We start from the raw sequence: 12,218 nt of genomic DNA, 5'->3' as shown, positions 1-12,218 counted from the left end.
CAAGTATAAGTAGCACTGTTACATCAAAAAAAAAGAAAAGGTGACTGCTGTCTTCATGCTTGATTGCTTGCCGCTATGAGGGAGCAGCTGTCAATTATTAAAAAAAAAAAAAGAAAGAAACATATCAACCTGCAGTAATCTGCAGCAACGTTCATGCAGCATTCTGCACGCACTGATCATTCCTCCCTTATCTTAGGAAACCTCATACTAAGTTGCTTGTATTGTGTTTGAACACAGAAGTCACATAACTAAATGGCTTGATGCAGTTATATCCAGAAATCATGTAGAAGGAGACATCCATGCAGTCTTTTCATTTACTATACCTACAAGTTAGTACAATCAATATCATACATTTAATAATACTTTTATAAGCCTAGGATGACTTGAAGGCGACACTCTGCTCTGGACAGGGGAATCCCTGGGGCGTGCTGGTAGAAGGAATCTGCAGCCTTAGTACTCAGTGAAAGGTCTGTGATGACAGCTGAGGTGAGATCAGGAAGGAGTAAATGGAAGATTTCGTGTAATGCACAACTTACTACTGCTTCTGAATGAATGCCCAAAATTCATTTCCTGTCAGGCCAAAGCAGAGGCAGCTGTTGGAAGTGGCAGTGTCTGGAGGGCTGGGGTCCCAGAGGACACCTCACCCCAAGCTGCAGGGGCCATCGCATGATCTAGGACCCAGCACAGGGACTGAAGCAGCAGCTGCAGTGCCTCCTGCCAGGGTTTCCCAGAGCAGATGGACCCCTCCAGGCACATTCACACGTGCACCCCTGGCAGGACTACATCTTCAGGCTGGCCACACAGATCAATGTGGATAGAAACACTCTGCAAATGCTGATGGCACCTATCCCGGTTCACCTCTGGCCGATCAGGTTGAGGATCTGTCAGTGGAGCATACATACGAGTGTAAACATACATACATGTACACATACGATACAGATCTCCCAGTCACTGCCCTAGACACTTAGAGTGTGCAGTGCCTGTCCTTGAATCCCCAGTTACCCTCACATGGGCCTGTGTGTCCTGAGGTCCAGCACCACTACAACAGCTGGCACAGACCCAGACCGACCTACAAACCTCCCACAAACATGAGCAATCCCACACAGGCACACTGTGCATCTCCCCACAGCTGGGCTGAGATACTCAGTCTACCCAGTAACTGACCTGGGACCTCCACCAACAGCTTCCCTGTTCCCATCCCATTGCGAATAAAGTTCTGTGTTTCATTCATGGTTAAAGGAATCATTCTGAAACTTCTTTTCCTCTCTTCCTGTTTAATATGAATACAGGCTTTACAGAAGCCTGCATAGTTTGCCACCTTAACAGCTCCTCAGGATAGGGGCGATGTGCATGAAAATATGAGAAAAACCATGAACTAATCCTTCTTTAGGCTATTTTTTACAGGAACCCCTCCTTTTCCCCTTGGGAATTATTAAGCTGTCATAAGGTCCCACTAAGCCTTCTGTTTTCCAGGAACAAGAAACTCAGTTCCCTGAGTCTCATCAAATACAGTGTGTTCTTCCAGCACCTTGGCCATCTTACTTATCTCCACCGGACTCACCCAAGCTTATGAACATCTTTCTTATACAGGAGGACCCCATACTGGATGTGCTATTCCAGATTCTGTCTAACCAGTGCTGGGTAAAAGGGAATAAACACTTCCCTCCATAGCCTGCTGGCTGTCCTCCTCATGATACAGCCCAGTACACTGTTAGTTTTCAAGCCCAAGAATCATAACCAGCAAGTCTGAGTAGAAATCAGCTTTACTAATACCAGGGTTGTCAAGGAGGGAAAATGAAGAGAAACTTCTCCCCTAGAGGCAAATTAGGTAACAAACCTGTCTGGGTCTCACTCCACGGGGCATTTGGTTATTGCAGGTCATGACTTCAGTGCTGAACTGAGTTAGAAGTACTTGCCTCCTTCTCTTGGGGCATGCTTTTGAGCTCATTCTAGCCTCCATTCATGAGGGAGGAGAAACCTCCAGCAGAAATTACCTTGATAGATGGGGTGCATTTTAAGATACTATTTCAGAAAGGCTTGTGAAGACTATTTGTGCTTCTGATGAAAGGTGAGAATATTAATCCTTTGCTGCTGGGTCCTTTTCTATTTTCTTTGCTGTTTTCTCTTTCGTACATTCTTCACTGGGTCTAATAAAGCAACAATGAATTATATTCCTTGTTCTATATTTGTCTGACTCTTTCAATGCTATAGGTAAACAGAACTAACTATTACAGTCTTAAATTAATACTTTAGTGTCAGGAACTCCATATCTCCACCTTCAATATCTCCATCTTCAATTCAATGGGAAATGAGCAGAGACTTGCTCCACACTTTTCATTCCAGTAATGCCTTAATATTGTATGAAAAATATGATCACTGGAGATTCATTCAACCCCAAGTTAGTCACCTAATTCTGAGCTAAGTTTTAATCAACACAGGGGAGAAAATGCTGGTGCCTCTGCACGGTGATTCGGGTAAACCATCTTAGACTTGTGTCTTCATCAAGAGATGAGTGTGCTATAGATGAGTCAGTCTCTCTCAGTTGACACCAGTGAAAGGGGAAATCTCCATCAGACTCTGTTTGCAGGTCGCCTGGAAGTGCAGGGAGATGAGTTGAATTCCACTGAAGAGCTATTTTTGTACCATTGCACTACAAGGCAGAAATTATAACTCTGTTTCTTGTACCTGAGTATGAGAACCTCTGCTTGGTCATTTGGAATGGAATCCCAGGCACAATTTTAGATTGTCAAAATGGGATGAACCAGATGGAACTATGTAAAATCTACTAGTAATGACCATATTTGGGAAGATCGCCAGTTGCAGCTAGCAGCACTCTAGTTTGGTGAAATGCAAGCCCAGAGACAGCTTCAACCTTACACTGCTGAGTAAATCCTCATGCAGACAGTCTCTGATCTCTCCATTATCAGCCAGATTCCTGGAGGACAATCACCAAAGATGGTCAGAAACGTTAACCTTTTCTGCTTGCAATTAATAGGCATGTACCTTCAGTAGCTGAGATCCCTTCATAGCCCTGATCGGTCATAGTTAAAGTATGTAGGGTGCATGATACACAGCTGCTAAACAAGTTTCTCCGTTCCTCAGGGAACACTGAAATTCTTTTTAAAAAGTAATTATTTACATTACGTATTTATTTATAAATTAGTAAATCAATATCGCTGTTCTCTTCTGTCTATCTGTTACTCTGTGGTACAACGACACAATATTCCCTATTCCTCTCCTTGCGTTCACTTCTGAAAGGTGTTGCTTTTAGCCCAATGCAGACTTATTTTGCACCCAAACAGCACTGGAAGAAATTAGGTTTCAGCATCTAAGTTTGGGGATTCGTGTGTAGAAGTCTAAGTCCATACCACAGTCAGGGAAGATCCACTATGCAATGTGATTGCTTTAAAATGTCTCTGATACTATTTCAGGAGAAAAAGAAAAGAAGAGAAAGGGAAAAAAAAGGAAAAACCCCAAAAGTCCTGTTAGCGTTGAATATGTTCTGGCCATGATGCAGTAATGTCTTTATTTTTGTTCCTACGTAGGGGACCCCAAGGCAAATGCACCCACAGAATCTCACCAAGGTCTCTGAATTCATCCTTGAGAGTGTTTTTGACAACCCTCACCTCCAAGGTCTCTATATTGCAATATCTTTGTGTGTCTACCTCACTGCTATCCTCAGCAACTCATTTGTCATTATAGCTACCATTGTCCACCCACGGCTTCACAACCCTATGTACTTTTTCATCTCCAACCTGGCCATCCTTGACCTGGTAATTATCTCCTCAGTGCTGCCCAAGATGTTGGAGAACCTGATCCTGGGCAAGAACACCATCTCATTTGAGGGTTGTGTAGCACAGCTCTACATCTTCACTTTCTCAGGCTCAACAGAGCTTATACTGTTAACAGTCATGTCCTATGACCGGTACCTGGCCATCTGCCGGCCTCCTCACTATGTAAGCATGATGAGCAAGGGGACTTGCATCACTTTAATGGCTGGTGTCTGGGGAATCGGTACTGTCAATTCCCTCATAAACACCCTTCTTGTGGCACAGTTGGACTTTTGTGGGCCAAATTTAGTCCAAAATTTCTTATGTGAGATACCCCCAGTCCTTGCCCTGTCCTGCAGCTCAACCTATCTCAGTGAAATCATGGTTTACACGGCAGACATCATCTTAGGCATGGGAAACTTCCTGCTGGTCATCCTCTCCTATTGCCTTATCATTATCACCATCCTGAAGATCCAGGGTTCTGAAGGGAAGTGGAAAGCCTTCTCCACCTGCTCCTCACACCTTGCTGTTGTTGGCTTGTTCTACTCCAGCATCATCTACACCTATATCCAGCCAACTAGCGCTCTATTAGAAAAGAAAAACAAACCAGTGAGCATTATGTATGCTCTGGTGACTCCCACTGTGAACCCTCTGATCTACAGCTTGCGAAACAAAGTCATCAAAGCGGCATTCTGTGAATTTGTATCATTTCTCAGGAAAAATTAATACACATAGCCACATCCCCATCCTTGTCGGCCCTGTTCTGCATGGTCCACGCTCATGGGTAGTCGCAGTGTTGTGTCAACCTTTGCTGCTAATAAGGGTGATGTTGTTTTCAGTGAAGTTCATATGGCTGCAACAATGGTAGTTCTTAAGAAGAAATAATCTGAACTGAGGATACTCAGAGCAGGCTGAGGTGAAGTGTACCTTAGAAGTGTTTGTTGCTTTGAATCCAGTGATCTCTTGAGTCAATCTCTAGTTTTGGTCAGCAGAGAGGAAAAGGCGCTTTAAAGAGGTAATGCCTCTGAATTTTCCAGACCTCCTTCTGCTTCTGAGATTCTCCCTTAAAGGTCTGTTTCTCCCTATTGTAAAGTAGAATGCCCTCCTACCATTACCTCAGCCCACCTATTGATAAACTATCCAACATTTATGTTTCTAGTGTTTTTTATATAGAAAAGCAGATCTTTGCTTAAGAACATAAAAATCATTAATCAAATCATCATTTAATATTATGAGAAACAAATCTCCATGATTATCTGCTCAGTCTCAGGCTATTGGTCATGATTTTCCCTCATTCTTCTCCAGATTTACTTTTGTTAAGACACTGCAAAGGAAAACAATAAAAAGAAACAGCCTAAGTAGATAACAATAGAAATACATTATTTTTAAGATATGCTTCTACAACTATTTGTGTGCCCTTGGATTTTTAGATGGTGTGTAAAATCCTGTGTGTACTTGTCTTCTGAAGGATATACTGTATGCCTCAGAATACACTCCTGTCCTCATGGGGTGCAGATATTTGTCCACCAGAGATGGACTTCTAAATCCTCGTCACAGTTAGTGGAACTCCATCTTGTTGAACAAAGTGAAAAAAATGTTAACAAAATTACTTTACTTAACACTTTGGGGAAGAAATTTTAGGGGATGTAGGCTCACTTTCAGTAAACCGATGATTACTTTCACTGCTTTCTTGGTTGCTTTACCTTTTATTGCCATAACAGAAGGAAAGAAGGAGGAAAGGAAAGACGGAGGAACTTAACCATCTAAAAACAAATATTAAAAAAAAAATTAATCTTCTCCATATTGCCTTTGCATTTTGCTTACGGTTTCAGAGAGTTTATCTTCTAGAGGATATACAACTATTTTTGGAGTATTTTGGTGTTTTTTCTTAGAGATTAAGAATCACGTGTTCAAAGAAGAAATAACTTTACCTGCTGTAAGGAGGGCAGTGACCTCATGAAACTTTAGAAACCACCTGTGAAACGAAATTCCTCTGATCTTATCATCTATGCTTTTTTGGTTCCAGTGGGAAACAATCCCAGAGACAGCCAGATGAAGTAAATTTAGTTCAGAATCAGCTACGTTAGGGAAGGTTAGGAGACACCTATGTAATTTCTTCAGAGCCTGTAGGGTTTGTCTCTACATCTTGCTCTTACAAATATTTGTAATACATACCAAATCCTAAGGCAAATGAGTGCACTTTATTTCAAATGGCATGCTGATTTTAATCAGCAGAGTTTTTATTTCTTGCAAGTGAAAGGAATGTTGTATGCCTATGTTCTCACCTTAAATATTGAACAGTTTTGCAGCCCTGCCAGAGCTCCTGACTTGGGACACACTGTTAAAGCCGTGCAGAGAAAGACTTCTACAGAGCAATGCCATGCCAGTCATGTCAGGGACCTGTGACAGAGACTACTGTTCATACGAGGACCCAGCTCCCAAAACGCCACCCCAAAACTTCTTTCTGTCCAGTTCCACCTGCCGCCCTGCAGCTGAGATCCTACCTGCCACATCCTTTACACTAGATTGTCCAAGCGTTTCTTCCACAGATACACTGGTCTCTCCACCCCCTGGGACAACCTCTCCTGGTTCTGCCTCATTGCTTCTTCACACTTTATCTGTTCTTTCTTTGCATAAAGCTCTTTTCTCCAGAGAATCCACAATGCTGAAGGAAAGGGCTGATCAGCCTCTCTCCAGTTCAATCAGAAGAAGGGATGCAGCACACCAACTCTAATGCTGCCTGGGATTCTTCTCAGCTACTTTTTGGGGCTGGTAGCTTTTAGTTACCTAAAGATAAACATTTGGTAACATTTTGGATGACTTGAAGTAATCTCTGCAGCCAACAGGTGATACTCCTGTAGGACACGTGTGTGTCTTGCACCTTACCTGCCAGCTCCTATGGCGTAAGATGCTCATACTTAAGCAATTCATCCCCAACCCGAAGGGAGGGAATAATTGACTCACACAGCTTTACAATTCTAAGAACTACAAAGCAAAGGCAACTTAGAACCCTTAAGCTCTCCTTTGAGCCAGAGCACAAAGGCAGGCAGGATCCATCCACATGGCAGCCACATAACTCCACTTTTTTTGGACAGAAATATTAGGGAAAATAAACAGTTGTCTCCAGATGTTCATTTCTCTACAGCGCACATCAGGGAGGACGGGTTCCAGGTTGACTACTGGCATTTAGAAATAATATTTTTAGCTTTTCTAGTTATACACAGAGCTGAGGTCAACCTCACTGCAAAACTGAAGGTGTTAATTACAGGCAATGGTCAGGATAGGCAGTCACATCTTATTGTGAGCCAGTCACAGTCTGGCTCTGGACGAATGGGATCCACCTGCTACTCGTGGTATCCGCATAGGTGCAGATGAACTCTGCAGTGCTCTTGGAGAAAGCCCATGGGATCTGCCCGTACAGAACAGATACGGGCCTCTGGAGACAGACGATGAGGTAATTAAGTATGCAATAAAGCCCCATCCGGGGAATTGCCAAAGCAGCCAGCTCCACGCATTAAGACTGCTTCTGTGAAGAGCAGGAGGAGGGCAATACTCATAGGGGGTTCCATTCTGAGGGGAACTGAGCGTGCCATATGCAGGCCGGACCCTTCCCACAGGGAGGTCTGCTGCCTCCCTGGGGCCCGCGTTAAGGATATAGCCAGGAAGCTTCCTGGCCTGATACAGCCCTCACATTATTACCCTCTTTTGATCGTACAGGCAGAGAGTGAGGAGCTGGACACTAGAAGTCTGAGGGCAATGAAGAAAGTTTCCAGGGCGTTGGGACGGCTTGTCAAGGGTTCGGGAGCATAAACTGTGTTCTCCTCTGCCCTTCCAGTTTTGGGGACTGACGAATGGGTAAACAAGAAAATTGGACAGATCGACACCTGGCTCCAAAACTAGTGATACCAGCAGGACTTTGGGTTCTGTGATCATAGTTTGATCTGCAGGACACCAGGCCTGCTTGCTAAGAATGGGAAAAGCCTATCCCAAAAGGGGAAAAGGGGACTAGGCCAGGAATTAGCAAGGCTCATAGACAGGGCTTTAAACTAGAAACGAAGGGGGAAGGGGATAAAACCAGGCCCACTAGTAACGAGCCTAGGGATAAAGGGCCAAGGATGGGGGTGAAATCGGTAGCCCAGCTCAAGTGCATCTACACAAATGCACGTAGCATGGGCAACAAACAGGATGAGCTGGAAGCCGTTGTGCAGCAGGGCACCTATGATGTAGTTGCCATCATGGAAACGTGGTGGGATGACTGTCACGACTGGCATGCTGCGATGAATGGCTATAAGCTCTTCAGAAGGGATAGGCAAGGAAGGAGAGGTGGGGGTGTGGCTCTGTGCATCAGGGAATGTTTTGATTGTATAGCGCTAGATTCCAGTGATGATAAAGTCGAGTGTTTATGGGTAAGGATGAAGGGGAAGGCAAATAAGGGAGATCTTGTGCTGGGAGTATGCTATAGACCACGCAACCAGGATGAGGAGACAGATGAAGTATTCTGTAAGCGGCTGGCTGAAGTCTCGCAATCGCCAGCCCTTGTTCTGGTTGGGGACTTCAACCTGCTGAGTATCTGCTGGAAATATAACACAGCAGAGAGCAGGCAGGCTAGAAGGTTCCTCAAGTGCATGGAAGAGAACTTCCTGACCCAACTGGTAGGTGAGCCTACCAGGGGAGGTGCCTCGCTGGACCTACTGTTCACAAACAGGGAAGGACTTGTGGGAGATGTGGTGGTCGGAGGTCGTCTTGGGTTTAGCAATCATGAAATGGTCAAGTTTTCAATTTGTAGTGATGTAAGGAGGGGGGTTAGCAAAACCTCCACCTTGGACTTCTGGAGGGCGCACTTTGGCTTGTTCAGGACACTGGTTGAAAGAGTCCCTTGGGTGATAGTCCTGAAGGGCAAAGGGGTCCAGGAAGGCTGGACACACTTCAAGAAGGAAATCTTAAAGGCCCAGGAGCAGGCTGTCCCCAAGTGTCGCAAGTTTAAAGGGCGGGGAAAATGGCCGGTCTGGATGAATAAGGAACTTCCGAAGGGACTTAGGAATAAAAGGAGGGTTTACCACCTTAAAGGGATCAGGGCCAGCCAAGGGATCAGGGCCAGCCAGCATGGGTTTAGGAAAGGGAGGTCCTGCTTAACTGACCTGATCTCTTTCTATGACCATGTGACCTGCCTTCTGGATGCTGGGAAGGCTGTGGACATTGTCTATCTGGACTTTGGTAAGGCCTTTGACAGCGTCCCCCACAGCATTCTCCTGGAGAAGCTGGCGAATCATGGCATAGACAAGTGTACTCTTTGCTGGGGTAAAAACTGGCTGGATGGCCATGTCCAGAGAGTCGTGATTAATGGGGTGAAATCCTCTTGGCGGCCCGTCACCATTGGTGTCTCTCAGGGCTCAGTTTAGGGGCAAGTTTTGTTTAATATCTTTGTGAATGATCTGGATGAGGGGATTGAGTGCACCCTCAGTAACTTTGCAGACGACACCAAACTAGGTGGGAGTGTTGATCTGCTTCAGGGTAGGAAGGCTCTACAGAGCTGGACAGGCTGGATCGATGGACCAAGGCCAACTGTATGAGGTTTAATAAGGCCAAGTGCCGGGTCCTGCATTTCCGTCATGACAACCCCAAGTAATGCTACAGGCTTGGGGAAGAGTGGCTGGAAAGCTGCCCGGCAGAAAAGGACCTGGGGGTGCTGGTGGACGGCCAGCTTAACATGAGCCAGCAGTGTGCCCAGGTGGCCAAGAAGGCCAATAGCATTCTGGCTTTTATCAGGAATAGCGTGGCCAGCAGGAGCAGGGAAGTGATGGTGCCTCTGTACTCGGCGCTGGTGAGGCCTCACCTCGAGTGCTGTGTTCAGTTCTGGGCCCCTCTGTACAAGAGGGACGTTGAAGTCTTAAACTTTAAAAAGGTTCTGGCCTGGAAATCTTAAAAGGACCACAACGAGCATGAATGATAATATCAGCACATCCTGTTGGCAACTGAATAACCTGAGGCCAGAAGAAAGTATCAGGCATTACCTCACCAGACACCTGAGAAACATGTTGTTCAGCACTGTCCATAAGCCTTCTGGCAATGAGTCAGCCCTTGTTCACACTAAATAGCCAGGGCTCTGGAGATATCTCCCTGCAGCCAGAGCTCCTGGCAGGTTCTGGCTCTAGGCAGTCACACAGGAACTTTTCTTTCCTTAGCTGAATAGGCTGGTTTTGAAAGAAAGGTGTTAAACACCCAGAAGGAAGACACAAATTTGGAAACAGATGTGGTTGTTTTGCAAATGCTAAGCAAACAAGAACAGTAAATGTTAATGACTGTAAAAAAAACCAACACAAAAAAACCAACAAAAAAACCCAAACCCAAACCAAACAACTGAACAAAAAAAAACCAAACCAAACCAAAAAGAACAGGTGAGATGAACAAGTTTTAGCACCTGAACTGTGAACTTCTACGTGGGGGAGGGTGAAATCTTCTCCAAGTATCTTTTTCCTTTTCTAACCCCTTGTTCTCATGTCTAGCTCATTTTTCATGGCTAACCCCAAACAGCCAGCACAATCCCTAAACCTGCCATTCTGAGCACACCCCCGGAGCAGCAGTCTGTACGAGCCTGCTGGATTAATGTACAGCAGAAAAAGGGATATTCTACTTTGTAATAAGTAAGCTTGGCTACTTTATTAATGCATGCCTTACTAATGACTGTATCCTTGAAGAAGATCTGAAAGGCTGATAAAGAAGGACTAAAGGCTGATAAAAACAAAACATCGTAGCCCAGGAGGTGCTGAAAGCCAAATAATTGCAAAAAAACCATAAAGTCAGCAAAAGTCAGCTTTAACTAAGGGAAAGGTGGCAGGGGGAGATCTCCAACTCAATTGGAGATGAACAGGCTTACCCCCCACTGTACTGGAGCACGTGCATATCAATTAAAGGGCACTGTAACTTTAAATGAAAGCAAGGAATAATACTAACCAATTGAAATTGTTAAAATAAGGTACTAACCAATAATCATAACTAAAGGCATGTACTTCTGTGTTTTGATTCATATAAATGTACTGAAGATTTTGTGAACAGGTACGCTAGCTTTGTGGAATACCACCTAGCGCCCATCTCTGAGCAAATAAACTATAATAAAATACCTTTGGTCTCTGTGTACGTTGGCGTCTTGCACGGCACTTCTTGGGACAACAAGATAGCTGAAACTGCTGATTTTCACGATGCACATGCCTGATTGCCCCCAGTAGCCTTCTAGGTGGTCTTTCTTGGTATCTCATGCAGAAAGACTATAGTTCTTGTGTATATAGTTCCCACATGCAAGAATGTTCTTTTTACCTCAAAGGAATAAAGCAAAAACATTTTGTTCCACTACCTTTTAGTGAAGACTCATGTTTCTGAAAGGAATTCTTCTCTCTCCCTGCCTGCCTTTCTAAAATTGTTCTGACAGCCAGACACCTCCAGAGATATACCTGCTACGTAATGTATTCCCTCCACATCATCCCTACAGTTTTGAGGAGAAATAAAGAGTGTTTTGTAGCCAGTGATGCACAGCTAGGGTGCACTCTCAGGGCAGGCCACCGTGTTCCTGACAGCTTTTCTCAAGGATTGCTTGACCTCTCCATTCCTCAGGCTTACAGTGGATTGACCAGGGGTGGGAAGATGGTATAGAAAAAGGAGAAGGTTTTGTTCAGGTTACTCAGTGGAGGTGTCCCAGGCAGCAAAGAGACAGTAAGAAGTGTCCCTTAGAAAATGTTGACCACAGTGATGTGTGAGAAGGCTTTCAGTTCTCACACATGGTATAAAAGGCCTTCTGCCTCCCCTTACTTGATAAGATCCTCAGGATGGAATCTGTAATGCAGACATAGGATGCCAGAGGGAATAAAAATAGTAAGACCGCATCTGGGATGGACATTATAGCAGCCTGGTGTCACTACAGGAGAGCTCCAGCAAAGAGATCAAATCACAGACGTTGTGACGTCAATTGTCAATTGGGTTGGGGCCACAAAACTTCAATAGGCTTGAGAAGTATGTGATGATTGTGGAACTAGTCGTTCCTCCATGCCACAAGCCAACTGCCAGCTGGAAAAACACCTTCCAGTTCACCATTCTTGTATAGAGCATGAGGTGACATACGGCCGGGTACTGTTCGTAGGACATGGTGGTCAGCAGGTAACACTTGGAGACTACAAGAGATTCAAAGAAATAGAGCTGAGCCATAGCAGTCCTGAGCAGAGGTGGTGCAACAGTCAGGAAGCTGGCCAGCAGCCTAGGAAGATCGGTGGAAGCGTAGCAGATCTCCAAGCTGGACAAATTCTCCACTGGGCTGGGGAGATGCTGGTGTGTTGCCACCAGCACAACAATGAAGGTGTTCCCAAGCACACTCTCTGTATAGACTGAGAGAGAGAGGAGGAAGAGAGGCACCTGGAATCACATGCTTTCCTGAATCCAAGCAGGAGAAACTCTCTAGGTGAT

At 44.9% G+C, this 12,218-nt stretch overlaps 1 protein-coding gene across 1 annotated transcript; it reads left to right on the top strand.

Moving 5' to 3' along the window:
- The first annotated feature begins 3,560 nt into the window (after positions 1-3,560).
- Positions 3,561-4,496, top strand: LOC134509228 (olfactory receptor 13G1-like). Its single transcript, XM_063321701.1, has one exon. It carries the CDS (start codon positions 3,561-3,563, stop codon positions 4,494-4,496), a length of 936 nt encoding a protein of 311 aa, XP_063177771.1.
- Positions 4,497-12,218: the final 7,722 nt, after the last annotated feature.

The sequence above is a fragment of the Chroicocephalus ridibundus genome, unplaced genomic scaffold (assembly GCF_963924245.1).
Source record: "Chroicocephalus ridibundus unplaced genomic scaffold, bChrRid1.1 SCAFFOLD_219, whole genome shotgun sequence".
Taxonomy (NCBI): Eukaryota; Metazoa; Chordata; class Aves; order Charadriiformes; family Laridae; genus Chroicocephalus; species Chroicocephalus ridibundus.
Note: the sequence above shows the minus strand (reverse complement) of the source record. Positions and strands in the feature narration are given on the sequence as shown.

Excerpts from the sequence above, each read along its gene's own strand:
- LOC134509228 (XM_063321701.1), top strand. The coding sequence starts at position 3,561 with ATGCACCCACAGAATCTCACCAAGGTCTCTGAATTCATCCTTGAGAGT.